Source organism: Chrysemys picta, chromosome 7, assembly GCF_011386835.1.
Source record: "Chrysemys picta bellii isolate R12L10 chromosome 7, ASM1138683v2, whole genome shotgun sequence".
NCBI lineage: Eukaryota > Metazoa > Chordata > Testudines > Emydidae > Chrysemys > Chrysemys picta.
In genome coordinates this window covers 48586574-48602487 of record NC_088797.1, presented here as the reverse complement: position 1 = coordinate 48602487, position 15914 = coordinate 48586574, and the positions used below count along the sequence as shown (strand labels likewise).

Sequence of the window (15914 nt, the reverse complement as noted above, 5' to 3'; positions counted from 1 at the left end):
GTGTGACTAAGAGCAGAATCTCTTCCTAACTGCAACTTGTGTAGCTATCGGGCCATCCCTGCTGTCCTGGGAGATAAATATTCCCTGTGCTGAAAAGCAGCATGGGAAAGGAGACTCAGGCTCCTGAGTTCTAATCCTGGCTCTACCAGTAACAAGATCAGAGGTAAGTTATTTAACCTCTTGCTGCCTCAGCTTCTGATTTGTAACAGGGGAATAGTACTGACCTACCTCACAGGTTTGTTTCTGAAGATTGATTAGTTAATGTTTTCATCATGCCTTGAGCCACAAAGTGGGATGTAACTGCTAAATACTGTTATTACCTTCACCAAGTTCAAGAGAGGTTGGAGGTATCTCAGAGGTGTGATGGATTGACCTTCAGAGCCTTGAAGGCATCATTGCTGTTTTGGCAGTATAATGAATTTGTCTCCATGAACTCTGAGGGGAGGGGTTTTTTATAGCTGGGTTTTGCCTACGTAATCCTGGAGTGATATTAGAGCCACTTCAATCTAGTCAGACAACTGCAAAGACTGGAATCTGTGTTTATAATTATTTATGATGATTTTATTATTATAGTAACACCCAGGTTTTGATGATCTCCCCCCCCCCCCCCCACACACACACACACACATAAAAAGACATGGTCCCTGCCCCAAGGAGCTTACAGTGTAAGACAAGTGACAGAGAATGGGGGAGAAATTTACAATAAAATATATCTGTATCTATCGATATACACATACACACACACATTATTATATATACATTCTATGCACAGAAAAGGTAACGGATACTAGCCATCTGCAATAGATCGAACAGCCCCTCACCCTGTCCTCCCTGGGATCTGGAGGAAGTGGGTTTTGAGGGGAGAGATGCAGGTGGAGGCGTGAGGATAGTGCCTTTATGGAACTCCAGGGAAACGTGTATACAGCATATGTATGCAGCCAGGAACACTCCTAACCATAAAGAAAGTCCAGAAGTGCAAGTGAGAAGGGAAACAAAGCAGGGGTAGGAATAGGTACAACTGCTGGGAAGATTTCAGTGGCTGTACAGCCCCCTCCTGCCTGTAAGGAGGCCAAGGGGGAGAGGATTGGCAGACACAGCAGCTGGCCACATGCTTTCCGAGGGCCCAGCTCACTTCTGTAAAAGGAACACTTGTGGCCAAACAGTGATAATGTTCAGGATAAGTAACCACATTATTAACAGGGGAAGCTTTTGGCAGTAAATTAAAAATCTTGGCTCCTGGCCTTGGCATTGCTCATGCCTCTTAGGAGACATTAATATCCCAGCTCCCCAGCGTTCCCATTCTCACTTCATTAAGGAGCCGATAATGATACATGTTGATGGTTTTATTCTGCGTGGAAGCTGATTAATGGCTAATATTTCACAAGGTGTTAATGGGGTCCTTTCTTTATGAAGTGAGCAGAAGGGGTCCGCCTTTAATCTCTTCCACAAGCTGTGTAATTTTACCCATTTTCGCTACTGTGACAGATTTTACACAGACCTTTAAAGAGCCACGGAAGCCTTTTGAGAAACTTTGGAAAACAGTGTTTAGAGGTAATCCTGTGCAGGCATCATAGTCTGGATCTCTTTCCCTTTGTTCTGGAGCCCTAGAAACATTGGATTAGCTGGAACTCTGTTTTTTAAAGCCCTGTCTACGATGCAGGTACAACTGTCTTTACGTAACAAGTACAGTGTGTCTTCATTACTGAGTTAACCCAGGTGTTACCCATCACCCTGCTCTTCTGTCCACACATAAAACCCTCTCCCCTGGGGGTAGTGGTGCTTTCAACCCAGGCTAATTGGCCTGGCTGGGGATGTGTGTTAGAGCCCAGGTTCTGCTTTTACTCCAGCTGGCAATCTGCCTCTTTCCAGTGAGAGTGCAGGTTAGATTAGTCCTCCAGTGCCTTCCCACAATTCCCCCCATATGCCCAGAAGGGCAGTGGAGTTCTCCCACCATTCACTGGGAAAGAATTCTACACCGACTTGGTTTATTGCAGCACAAAGGACCATGGGAGGTGCCCCCAGAAGACCTAGTGGTGCACATGGAGGAGCACAGCCCCAGGGTTGAGGTAAAGGGTAGGGCTTTGGAGTGTGGTTGCTTGCACTCAGGTGTCAATCATCCAAACTAGCACCCCTTAACAGACCATCCCAGCCCCAGAGAGCTTCCAATTTAAATAGACGAGGTGGAAGGGAAAAAATGGCATGCAGGGTGAAGTGACTTGCCCAAACTCACAGAGTAGGTCCATGGCAGAGCTGGGGGTGCCCAGTTCTGCTGGCCCATGCTGGGACTGTCTTGCCTGAGCTGGTCAGAGCCACTCCAGCTGTGTCCACACAGTGTTTCACAACCTTCCCACGTGTGCCGACACCTACCAGGCTGGCCAAGGCCCTGATCTACTGCCATTGAAATCAGTGGGAGCAGGATCCAGTGTTTGTCAGTGTACTGCAGTCACCCCCCTTCTCCGACCCCCTGGTGGTGGTATCCTTTGGGTGTGGCCACTAGTCTGTTCATTTCTCAGGTGCATTCCCCAGTGGGTGGTTTGGCTCGAAACATTTACCCAAGTCAGGGACTCTGCGGGGCTGGCAGAAGCCAGGTATGGGGATACCATTAGAAGCAGGGCTGGGGTTGAACAGGCCTTGCTTTTTCCAGATGGGGATGACTGCACTGCAATCAGGGGTGTGACTGCAGCACACATAGATGTACCTGAGCTCCCTAGATCAACGGCAGTTCAAGTAACAGGGAAGCTGCTGCAGCATGGGTTGTACAAGCCCACCGGAGCCCCTGGGGATGTTCTCAAGCGGCCAGCCTGTACTGACATCCCCGGCGCTGGGGCGTCGCTGCTAGTGTTACTGTCATTTTGGCGATGGTGGCCCTTTAGTGGCGAGGTCCGCAGGAGCAGGCGATGTTCTCTGGTGGCCAGCCCCAGCGTATTGCACGGCTTCAATCCCTATATGAAATTAGCAGTATAATCACATAGGAATAAAAAGCCATAGAAGACAGTGGGACACAGAACACGTCTCCTCTGCTGACAGCAGACAGGCCTCTGAGTGGCATGCCATCAGGTGTGTCCTCCTACTGCAATCCTCCTTCCCTCTCTCTTCCTTGGGGAGGTTGCTGCTCTAATACCTTCTCACAGCACATCTGGCAGCAGAAGTGACCATGGGGCAGCCTAAGATGGGAGCCACCCCCTTGAACACGATGTGCAAAGGAGTCTTGATGGTCTTCGTCGGGTCTGTGCGGGTGGAGGATGCTGGGGAAAGAGAAAAACATTTCAAGAAAGGAACAAAGAGAGAGAGAGAGACTCAAGCAGAAGGGACCTAAGGTGGACTGGTTCCGGGGGCAGCGGGTGGTCTCCGGGGCAGAGTGCTTGTCCATATGCCCCTGAGCTCAGATCTCCGCTCCAGATTGTTTGGTAGTGATGAGTGTCATGCCCTTGTGGCATCAGCTTCTGGCTCCTGCCCAGAATTTTGGAACAACTAGAGAATTGTCCATAGTGTGTCCATCCTAGCTTTTACATTCACGCCACTGCACGCTGGACAGGTCTTAGCCTGGGGCACAGGGGATGGTGAGGCTGGAAGGGTCGGAGGTTGTTGGATACCAATCTAAACGTGCCCGGTTCTCTTTGGTGTAGGACTGGGATTGGCAATGCTGGCAGAGCTGTCTGCTCGGTCCAGTTTCTAGCACTGGTTGGTGGTGAGTCATTCACAGACACTGCTCCAGTAAGCCTGTCTGGTGGGATTGCAACCTCCGTTCCAACCAGGGCCGGCTCTGGCTTTCTGGCCACCCCAAGCAAAAAAAAAAAAAAAACCGCGGTGGCCAGAACAGCAAAGCAAAAAAAAACAAACCCTGCGGCGCGGCCGGAGCACAGTTACAGGGGGAGTCCCTGCCCTGCAGATGAGCCCTGCCTAGCGAGGGGGAGGGAGCGGGGGGAGAGAGAGAAGGGGGGTGGCCAGGGCTTTAGCGGGGAGCTGCCACGCGGCCCCTCCCGCCGTGCCCCCTGCTGGGAGGGCTCCACGCCACTCCGGTCGGCTGGGAGGGAAGGACGCGGGCTGCCCTGCCGGGCTTGCTGCAGGGCGCTCCCGTCCTCCACAGCGCTGCCCCCTACAGGGCGGCCGGAGCGGAACAACAACAACAACAACAACAACAAAAAGCGGCCGTGCCGCCCTAGGATTGGGCAGAATGCCACCTCCTACAAGCTGCCGCCCCAAGCCCCAGCTTGCTCAGCTGGTGCCTGGAGCTGGCCCTGGTTCCAACCCTGGCTGAATCTATGTGCACAGAAATGGGGTTTGCGTGTTGGGGGGAGTTAGCTGAAATGTCTGGTCCCCAGGGGTTTGGTTCAGGGCAAAGGTGTGAGATTCAGGTCTCATTACATCCTAGCCAGTTCACCCAGCCCTGCCTGATCTGCAGCATGCCCAGAGCAACGTTGCACTCTCTCCTCCCCGCCACTCCCCTCCATCCTGCTCTCCTCTGCCCCTCATTCCTGCTGCTTTCCTTCTCTCCTGTTTTAGCCTACCTTGAGTACACTGGCCCCAATCCTGCCATGTGCTGGGCATCCTCCCATCCCAGGGACTGTCAGCAGCATAAACCCCCTAGATCCTCAGAGGATCAGATCCTCTGCTTGGAATCCCAGGCGAAATCCTGGCCTCCCCAACGCAATGGGAGTTTTGCCATAGATGTCACTCGGCCCACGAATTCACCCTCATGCCTGAGAGCTGTGACGCTCTGGGCCACTGTGTCTGATGCAGGGTGACAGAATACACACACAGTCAGGGCCTGATTTCAGTTGAGCCTCTGCAGTTGTGCTCCTGATTGTGGGCTCAGTTACTACAGATTGGGTGTTTTCCTTAACTAGCCACTATAAACACATGCGTCTATTTGGGCGCACACCAGGCCCCGCATTGGGGTGCAAGCACAGTACCTGTGCATTCAAAGCGGACTCATACGCATGCATGCAGTTTTCACCAGCAATTGCGTTAAAAAAAACTAGGGTATTTTTTGTCCCAGTAAGGGGCAAATCCTGACCTGCATGTGGCTGCATGGGGGAGAATAGTGCATAGGGAGCCTCTTCCACCCCACACGTACCACAGGGTAGGATCTCAGCCTAGTGCTTAGTAATGGGTTGCAATGGGACATGGGCCTAAGCTTCTAGGCTGGCTTGTTCCATGGCCATGAGGGGGGTGGGGCCATTCTGCTAGGGGGTGTGGCCAGATGCCCAGTCAACTAGGGTAGGTGTTGCAGCCCTGGCTAAACAGGGGTGTATCCTTCCCCTTTGCAAAGTCTGCTTTGCTCTGCACTGCTTCCTCCTGCTCTGCACAGGCTAATCTGTGTTGGCATGAGGGCTCAGGTACCAGTAGGGTTACCATTCGTCCGGATTCCCCCGGACATGTCCGGCTTTTTAAGCTAAAAATAGCGTCCGGGGGGAATTTGTAAATGTCCGGACTTCCCCCCCATGCAGAGCACGCGCGGCTAACTGCAGCCGGCCGGATGGTGCCACTTACATGGGGCTCCGACAGCCAGAGAGAGCACGTCCTCCGCCCTGCAGCAGAGATCTCTCCCTCCCTCCCTGCATTTGCAGATCGGCTCCGGCAGTCTGGAGCTCCTCCCCCACTGCTGCCCAGCGTGCCGGAGGAGCGGCTCATGCAGTTCCTGAGCAAGTTCACCGAAACATTAGGCGAAGGCCAACAAAAAGGGGGGCAGGGGGTAGGAGAAGGGGCAGGGAGGTTTTGGAGGGGGCAGTCAAGAGACGGGTGGGGGAGGTCGGGAGTTCGGGGGGAGGGTTCTGGGGGGGGTGTGGATAAGGTTTTGGGCAGTCAGGGTACAGGTAGGGGGTAGGGTCCTGGGGGGCATTTGGGGGGAAGTCTTAGGAGGGGGCAGTTAGGGGACAAGGAACAGGGAGGCTTAGGTAGGGGGTGTGGTTCTGGAGAGCAGTTAGGAGCAGGGGTCCCAGGAGGGGTAGTCAGGGGACAAGGAGTGGGGGGGGTGTGGGAGTTCGGGGGGGGCTGTCAGGGGGCAGGAGTGGGGAGAGGGATTGGAGCAGTCAGGGGACAGGGAGCAGAGGGGTTTAGATGGGTCTGGAGTTTTGAGGGGGCTGTCGGGGTGGAGAGTGGTTGGATGGGGCGTGGGAGTCCCAGGGGTCTGTCTGGGGGTGGGGGTGTGGATAAGGGTTGGGGCAGTCAGGGTACAGGTAGGGGGTAGAGTCCTAGGGGGCCAGTTAGGATGGGGGGAGGGTCTCAGGAGGGGGCAGTCAGGGGACAAGAGGCAGGGAGGCTTAGGTAAGGGGTGGAGTCCTGGGGGGCAGTTAGGGGCAGGGTCCCAGGAGGGGGCAGTCAGGGGACAAGGAGCGGGGGGAGGGTTGGGGGTTCTGAGGGGGGGAGTGGCAGGGGCAGGGCTAGGGCAGGACAGGGGCAGGGCTCCTCCCGTCCTCTTTTTTGCTTGCTGGATTATGCTAACCCTAGGTACCAGTGCATGGCCAGCACACATCCTACCCACCCCCGAGGGGCAGGACTTTGCCTTACTCTAGAGAAGAATGCTCACGTATAATCAGGCTCATGTCATGAGGGCAGAAGGCAGCTGCTCACTCACAGCTAGGCTAAAGCTGCCTCCCTCCTCGCTAGCTTAGGCTGTGACTCATGGAGCAGAGGCCACGTTCCCTGCCCTGTGTGAAAAGGAAAAAGAAATGTTTGTAGCATGAATGCTGTGTTAATTTATAAAGATTCTCTCTCTCTGCCTCTGTGCTCACACTCACATTTCCACACAGCTGCCTCTGTGCTCACACTTAGCCTTCTGTACAGTGTAACACACCTGCATCTGTTCTCCTATGCCTGAGCACAAGCATGCCACAAACCTGTTGCATGCTCCCATGTACCTGTGCAAACATTTCTTCACACCTACTGATTTGGCTTTTTCAGGCTCCTTCAGGCCTTGGCTGGTGGAAGAAGCTCAAGGAGACCAGAGCTCATGTTAGCTTGGCCCCAGGATAAATGGCTCCCCAAAGGAAGGATGATGGAAAACACAGAAACAGATTTGCATCTTAAGACACTCAGCTTGATCCTGATGCTGTGCTGGTGGGTCCCTGTGGTGCTTGATTGCATAGTCCTAATACTGGCTGCGGCTACGGGAGATCCCTGATTTGAAGTTGAGGGGAGCAGAAGGTTAATTGCAGCTCATCTTTGAATGCTGCAGCCCACACTACACTGCAAGGCCTGGGGTACCATGCAAACTCCGCTCAGCAGACATGCCAGCCCCAACACAATCTCTTGGCCCCACATGGCAACAGAAAGCTACAGAAGAGCGCATCACGGTTCATCGTCCGCCACCTAGCTGCTCTGACAGGGTGAGAATGAAAGACCAATTTCCAATCCTGCGAGCACAGCAAGTCGTTCCAGCAAGCTGTCAGCACCTGGTACACACTCCTGTCAGAGAACAAATCCCCTGGCAGCCCATTAGAAGCAGCTCCAGGCTGGCTGCAGGATATCTTGACAGGAGGCCAGACAACAGAGTGAACAAACACAGATATTCTGTTAAGAAGGTGTACGTGGGTGGAATGAAATCTGGGATCTATTACTCTGTTAGAGGCCATTTGATGAATACTTACAGAGTTGCCTATTGGGAGGAGCGGAGCAGGGAAAAACGCCTCCTCTCAAGCATTTCTCCTGCCTCCATGGCATGAAAATCACATGCATCGGCATCTTTCTCTCTGCACCAAGCTTGGGCTTCTCGTTAGCGTAAATGGCAATAGTGGGTCACACGTTTCTCTCCTGTTATTCCAGGCCTGTAGAGGGGTCTAGTCAGCCCTCAGTGGTGTGCCCTGCCTGTATAATAACAAGAGCCATCCCAGAACCCACATTCCATGACTAGCAGAGATATGGGGCCTTGGCAGAATTGCTCAGGTTGTGTGCTAGGGCTGGTTCTATCTGACCAAATGGACCTGTAACTCACCCCTGCTGTGCCACCAATGGCAGATGTTGTAGTGCAGATTGGAATCAGAGTGTGGGTGGGGTTAGAATCATAGAATATCAGGGTTTGAAGGGACCTCAGGAGGTCATCTAGTCCAACCCCCTGCTCAAAGCAGGACCAATCCCCAACTAGATCATCCCAGCCAGGGCTTTGTCAAGCCTGACCTTAAAAACATCTAAGGAAGGAGATTCCACCACCTCCCTAGGTAACCCATTCCAGTGCCTCACCACCCTCCTAGTGAAAAAGTTTTTCCTAATATCCAACCTAACCCCCCCACACACTACAACTTGAGACCATTACTCCTTGTTCTGTCATCTGGTACCACTGAGAACAGTCTAGATCCATCCTCTTTGGAACCCCCTTTCAGATAGTTGAAAGCAGCTAACAAATATCTCCTCATTCTTCTCTTCTGAAGACTAAATAATCCCAGTTCCCTCAGCCTCTCCTCATAAGTCATGCTCCAGCCCCCTAATCATTTTTGTTGCCCTCCGCTGGACTCTTTCCAATTTTTCCACATCCTTCTTGTAGTGTGGGGCCCAAAACTGGGCACAGTACTCCAGATGAGGCCTCACCAATGCCGAATAGACGGGAACGATCACGTCCCTCGATCTGCTGGCAATGCCCCTACTTATAGAGCCCAAAATGCCATTAGCCTTCTTGGCAACAAGGGCACACTGTTGACTCATATCCAGCTTCTCGTCCACTGTAATCCCTAGGTCCTTTTCTGCAGAACTGCTACCTAGCCATTCAGTCCCTAGTCTGTAGCGGTGCATGGGATTCTTACGTCCTAAGTGCAGGACTCTGCATTTGTCCTTGATGGGTTGGTGCTGCGGCCGAGCCCTGTCCACAATACAGCTCCCACAGGTGGTGAATTGGGGATCTCAGCTTTGCTGGTGTGGAGAGGGCTTTGGAGGTGAGAGTGTGTGTGTGTGTATGGGGGGGAAGCACAGTGCTAGCCCCAGCCGGGTAAGCTTCCACTACCAGCCTGAGCCATGCAGAAACAGTAAGATTGGCATCCAAAGATGCCCTGGCCTTGGACATATGAATACGGGGCCCTGATGGCACTTTGTCACTAAGGCAGGACAGAGAGAATAATTTGGGCCGAGTGGGACTTAGTGGGGTAAGCACATGGCTGGGAACCAGGAGCTTCTCTGCAACTGACTCCTTGTGTGGCCTTGGGCTAGTCACTTGACTGCTCTTTGCCTCGGGGATAACACTACCTACCTGACAGGCAAGGATAGCCATTAGGTGCACAGCACTAAAGAGATGGGCCCAGGCTGCATTTCAAATTATCCCCTTGTTGCTTCCCCCAAGAGCATTTAGATCAGCCAATTACCCAGACAAGCATCAGCTGGCTCCAGCATGCTGGATTGGTCTCAGCTTGTATTACACAGTGGGGCACAAGGAGGCAGTGAAAATAAGGCTGGGTGACCATTTATTATGCAGTACCCTCATCCCAAATTCAAATGATTACAATTACCAACTCTGCCTGAGATCCTGTTGCAGAGGTGCTACTGCTGGCTTTGGGGAACCAGGAATGACCTGGGTTGGTAATGCAGAAGAGGTGAAATGACAGCTAAGGAAAAGCATTTGCTTCCTCTTTAAGAAAATAAGTGGCTGGTGAGTACTAGAGTGGTTCCAAAAATGTTCCTCCAGCTCTCATTCACAATTGCATTGTAAGTTATTTAGTGACAGCACAGCCCAGTTTGGCTTTTCCCTGAGTGGCAAGATCACAGACTAAGGAACGGCCCTCAGAGAAATGAAAAGAGAGCGAATTGGTTGGCACACCCCAGCAGTGTATGCAAGGAAACGACTGTCTGTGAGCTTTGCTTGTCCTCAGAGGGATGGGCACAAAGAAAGCTTTAAAAATTAACAGGACACTAAACCATATTACAGTGTCATGGTCTTTGTCCTTGTCCTTCTCTTGTCAGATTTTCCTTGTGAAAGAAGCTGTAGAAAACCAGGAGAAAAAATGCTTTGGTGTCTTTATACTTTAGGTTTAATTTCAAGAACATATGAAACTAGGTGAGTGGTGAGATTGGGCCATCAGAGTTAATTCAGTCAGTCCACAGATTTTGTTAGGCCATCAGAGATCATTTAGTTGATCAGCGTATGTGGCTGCTAATTTGCCATCAAAGTTTTTGACTTTAATTAAGGGCACATATAAGGATGAGCTGCAAGATTCAGACTGGGATTTCAAACCCCACAAAGTTCAGGGCTATTTGGATACCGGGTTTTGATTCATGCTAGTCTCTTGATAAAATGCTTAAAATATGCCTTGGGCTTTTCCCTACAGTTTGACTAGGTTTGTATTATTTGGTTATGATAGCTCAGCAGCAAAGAGCAGTCCTTTGATCACATCATAGATCTGCAACACAATCTCTTTTCTAACTCACTGTGGGATTTTCGCTACTGGTAGCTCCTCGTCTGGAAGTGACTGCCATCAATGTGATCACCTGCATGTATCATTCTACTTTGGCCATCTCACCTGCACTCTGCTGGAGCTATTTCTAGTATTCCAAACCTCTGAGCTGCTTCAAACAGCTTTCACAAAAATGTTTTTCTTTCTTCCAAAACATGATATTTTTGCCTTTTTTAAATTGTACTTGAGCTAAGGAACAGGATGGGTGATTTTCAGACACTCACCGACCAAGTAACGGTCAAATTTTGTGGACCACCAGGTTAGAAACATGTGCTAAAATATACCGGTATATCAGTGGAGAGCTGGGGAATTCTGAGGTTTGTTGCTAGTCAATGAAAGAATGATCTGGCCCTATATGAAACTTGGGGTAGCACCTCAGTTGCAAGGAATGATAGGTGGAATCACAGAAAGTCAATACTACGTCCTGGATCTGCTGACCATTTTATAAGACTGAATCCTCATTTATCCAATTTTTTTGTGGGGAGGAGGCATATCAAAAGCACAACCCAGTGGATAATTATCCAGAGTGATCTTACTGAAATTTGGATGAAAAGGGGAGTTTGATTTAAAGGGGCTGGATAAATGGGCTTGTATTGTCTACATAATTATAGGCCAATTAGAGAGCCAATGCTAAGTAGTGATGTAGCTGCATGGCTTTCTACACCCAAAGGCCCCATGTCATGCAGTCTTCCTTTTAGCCACGCCTACCTGGAAGTTGTTTTTTCCCCTAACTGCCAGTGCCACACACAAGTTCATGCTGGATCTAAGCCAGGTCTTTCCTTTCTGTGCACCAGTCCCAGAGCTGTCAAAATGGTTTTTTTGGTGGAAACAGCTTTTTGACTAAACATTGTGTTTTGTCTCCTGTTTGCATCAAACAGGTTCAGGTCTTCATAAAAAAACAAAGTGGAAAAACAAAAAAACAAGGATTTTTCCCCAGCTATTAGAAACTGAAATTGTTTTTGGTTTTGGATTGCCAGAAATAGAATATTTTTCAGTGGCTGGAAACTGAACATTTTTGTTTTTCAGGTTTCTGATTAAAATACACACAACTTCAAAGAAAAATTTGACAATGAAAAACCATTTTTTGTTTTTTTCCTCCCTTCCCCAAGAAAAAAAATCACTTCCTGACCAGCTCTAGTAATCACCAGTGACGCACATTCTGCACTCAGTGACCCCACTGTAAACAAATTTCAGACCTTGGCGACACCTATGTACCCCTATTACCATTGATGGGTTTGCACAGGGGTCACTGTCCAGAATTTTGTAACTAATTCTATGGATGATGCACTAAATTCCAGCTCCCTCTTCCATTATAGCTGGGCTGGCTTTGCAGGGTAACGGGAGTAAAAAAAGCAGCAACACATTATTATTATTGCTACAGGGCTCAAATATGACAGAATATACATCTACTGAGCAAGGAACGGCTATTTTTACTCAGTTACTTTTCAGAACAGAACTGCACTTGGAAGTAACAAAGAGAGTTGGATGGTCAAGGAAGGAAACCCAAAGAAGTATTTTCATTTAGAACACAGCAGCAAATCAGGGAGCAAGCCTCATGGTTTTCTGTTCAATGCAAAAATTATATTAGTGCAACTTGAGGGTTGTGTGGCTCATAACACAAAAAGACAGGAAAGCGGAAGGTTACCAAAAGCTGGATCCTTGGTGCTTTTACTGCCTACACGTTATGACATGAACAGTACTAAATTAAGTTACACAGGTAACAAAGAACCAGGACTAGGAAACAGGATGTTCTCTCTGCAATGTGCCTGAATTAATGCTGCCATTGAAACACTAACATATGCATCTCCTGATTGTGATTTTTTTAACTGCAAGCCTCATGCTGTGGCAATGCAGATTTCTGTATGTAATTTCTTTGGGTTAGATTGCCACCTTTCTTGCCCTCACCCAACAGAATGAACAGAAGTTTGGCCTGTGACCCAGGGATCTCATGGGATCTATCTGATGCCTTTTCCCATCTGTCCTGCGCCACTGTCCCCTTCAAAAGCTGTCTGTTGCCACCAAGATCTACAATTCATCAGTCTATTAAAGCTGAGAGAAAATCAGAATTGCTATCCCAGAGGCCAGTTCTGAGAGTTTGACATTGGTTTCCATCCTGAATATAGGGATGAAATGTCAAAATATCAATTTTTTTTCAATCAAAACCATTTTGACATTCTTGAATCAAAATGTTCCATTTCAGATCTGTTCAACATTGAACTGTGTCTGAGCTACTGGGTTGCCTCATAGGAGTTGTATGTCAAATGCCTCTGTTAGCCTCTATGTGCCGGGTTCCCCAGTTGGACTACATTTCCCATGATGCAGCAGTGTCTCTAATGATGCAGTGCTTCAGCTAGAGGAGAAACCATGATCAGAGGCGTAGCGAGCGCCCTCCGTACTCTCCGACCGCAGGGGGCCCCGCAAGGAAGGGGCCCCTAAAAGTGGCAAAAAAAAAGTCACTTACCTAGTTATACCTTATATTTATTGACGCTATTGCACAATCCATGTCGGTTTTACTGACAAAACCGTGAAGTTGTTATGATATATCATAATGCTATTGGCTACATCAGTTGTCTGTCGGTCAGTTTCGAATTTTAGTTGGACCCATTCAAAGAATGTGTATTTGCGTTCATAATGGCGGTTGGCGGATAAATGTTATTAATTTAGTTGTTTAATTTTTTTATCGTTTGAAATGATTCGTTTCCAACGCAGAAGCGTGCTTTGTGATGTCTAAGAGAACGTATAAGAGTGGAGCTAGTAAATGAAAGGCAGCAAAAGATGCCGAGAAGGAACTTGAGAAAATTCCAAAGTTGTCAACGTATTTTGCGCTGCAATCCAACGTACAGGTACAGGCACGTGAAACGGACAGCGCTAGCAGCGACGAATCGTATGCAGAAGTATCCAGAAGTGCTTCAAGTGAGGTCGAAGGTGAAGCCAGTTGTTCTACCAAACAAACTGTGACAGATATTCCAGCTGCTGCCGGGAAAGAAGTATCTGAATCTGAACCACTGACTGATGATCCAGGAGATTGGCCGTCTATAATATCGGACAGGCAAGTGTGTGACATTGTTGCACGTGGCCCACTGCAGCAGAATGAAAGTTACAAATTTCCATTTAACGAGGAAAGACGAATGTTCAGAAGTACTCATTTCTATCGAACCATGGCAAATGGCGAGAAAATAAGACGTTCATGGTTAATGTACTCAGTTCAGAAAGATGCCATTTTTTGTTTTTGTTGTAAATTATTTGGCACTGGCGACATACCGCTACGTTGTGGAACATCTGCTTGGAAAGCACTGTCAAAAAGACTTCAGCAGCATGAAACAGGCAAAGGTCATCAAGACTGTATGGTGAAATGGTTTGACCTTCGGTCAGGCATAGTAAACCATACATCTATTGACCAACTCGAATTGCAGGCTTTTCTGAAAGAAAGAGATTTCTGGAGAAATGTTGTCAAACGCATGGTTGATGTCGTTATTTTCTTGTCCGAAAGAAACTTGGCATTTCGAGGAAGTAATGAAAAGCTCGGCGATCCTTCGAATGGCAACTTTTTGGGACTGTTTGAATTGCTTGCAAAGTATGATACTGTCCTCAGCAAACTTTTACAGAGGATTAAGAAGGCAGAGACACATGTTCAGTACCTCAGTCCACAGATCCAAAACGAGCTGATTCAACTTGTTGCCAGTAACATTCAAGAGGCCAACATAGCGCAGCTTAAAAAAGCAAAATATTATTCAGTTATTTTGGACTGTACTCCCGACGTGTCACATGAAGAACAGACGTCTGTGGTGTTACGCTGTGTTGAATGCAACGGTGAAGATGGTGTCAATATTCGTGAAGCGTTTGTTGGTTTTCTTAATGTTCATGATACAACTGGCGAGGGTTTATTGGAAGCGTTTCTTGAAAAGGCAAACAACTTAGGAATAGACATTGCTGACATGAGAGGCCAAGCTTATGATAACGGCGCAAATATAAGAGGAAAGAATAAAGGAGTTCAAGCCCGCATGCTAGAAATAAATGACCATGCCTTGTATGTGCCATGTGGAGCTCACACTTGGAATCTTGTGATCTCAGATGCGGCAACGTCATCGAAATATGCCGTTGACTTTTTCGGTCTGATTAACAGAATATACGTTATCTTTTCTTCTTCACCTTCATGTTGGGATATACTTCAAGAACATATGCCAATATCTGTTAAAGGGTTATCGGACACTCGTTGGGAGTCGAGAATTGATGCTGTGAAGCCATTGCATTATCACCTTGAAGAATTGTACAATGCTTTGTCATCTTTGCGAGAATATGCACTCAAAAAGAAAGATGGCAATACAGCAACGAAAGCCGGTGCGCTTTTAGACCATGTTACTACATGGCCTTTTGTTCTGACTGTGTACACGTGGTACGATATACTATTTCACGTCAATAAAACCAGCAAATTAATTCAGTCACCAGATGTGTCAATTGACGTACTGCAGGCAGAAGTCGGTGCTACAAAGAAATTTTTGGAAGACTATCGAAATACAGGATATATCTCTGTGGTCACAAATGCACGTGAAATAGCAGAGCATATGGGTATTGAGCAGGTGTTTCCAGAAACCAGGGTGCGACGTAAGAAGAGAATGTTTGATTACGAATGTGCTGATGATTTGAGTCGTCTTTCTGCCGAAGAAAAATTCAAATCGCAGTTCTTTCTTGTTCTCACTGATCAGGCCATGTCTTCTGTTTCGTCACGATTTGACCAACTCGTGGAGTGGTATAAGTTGTTTGGATTTCTGTACAACACTAACAGCCTGAAGCAGTGTCACAGAGAAAATGAGCTGGAGAATCACAGCAAAAATTTTGAAAGAAAAATGGGAGACATTGATGCCAACGAACTCATATTGGAATTGAATTGTTTTATTTATGTCATCGAGAAAGAGAGAGGACTTGTCACGGCAAGCAATTTTTTAACGTACATATACAAGAACAGCCTTCAGGAAATATATCCGAATCTTTGCATTTGCATCAGAATTCTTCTGACCACACCAGTTACTGTCGCTGGTGCTGAAAGGAGCTTCAGCAGAATGAAACTGATCAAGAATATCCTGCGCTCAACCATGACAGATGACAGGCTTTCTGCGCTTGCAGTTATCTCAATCGAAAACAAGATTGCCAGATCTCTGGACTATGATGCATTGATCAACCAATTTGCGGAGAACAAGGCTCGAAAGAAGCGCTTTGCGTAAATACGGAATACATGTACACTGTAGGCCTATGTATACATAATATGAACCCTGAATATTGTATAAAATAAATACCGCATTCCAGTTTCTGCATTGTAAGGGGCGCCGCCCGGACATATGTTCGGAGGGGGCCACGTTCTTTGTTGCTATGGCCGTGACCATGATGCATCATGGGCACCCGAATTACAACTCCCCGAGGCTCTGTGGCAGCTCAGGGGGACCCATCATAGTGTCAAATTGACCTGAAATGAAATCTTCTGATTTGCTTTCAAAAAGGGAAATGTTTCAGCTGGGGGTGACATGTCACAAAACCGGTCATTTTGAT

General features: G+C 48.3%; 1 protein-coding gene across 2 annotated transcripts in view; it reads left to right on the top strand.

Moving 5' to 3' along the window:
- GLYCTK (glycerate kinase) overlaps positions 1-15676 on the top strand; it is a 36992-nt gene extending 21316 nt beyond the window's left edge. For both annotated transcript variants that reach the window (XM_008172078.4, XM_065551378.1), the window contains exon 5: positions 6904-15676. In XM_008172078.4, coding sequence (XP_008170300.1) covers positions 6904-6975 — 72 coding nt within the window. In that variant the 3' untranslated portion in view covers positions 6976-15676. The remainder of the gene's footprint in view (positions 1-6903) is intronic.
- The last annotated feature ends 238 nt before the right edge of the window (positions 15677-15914 follow it).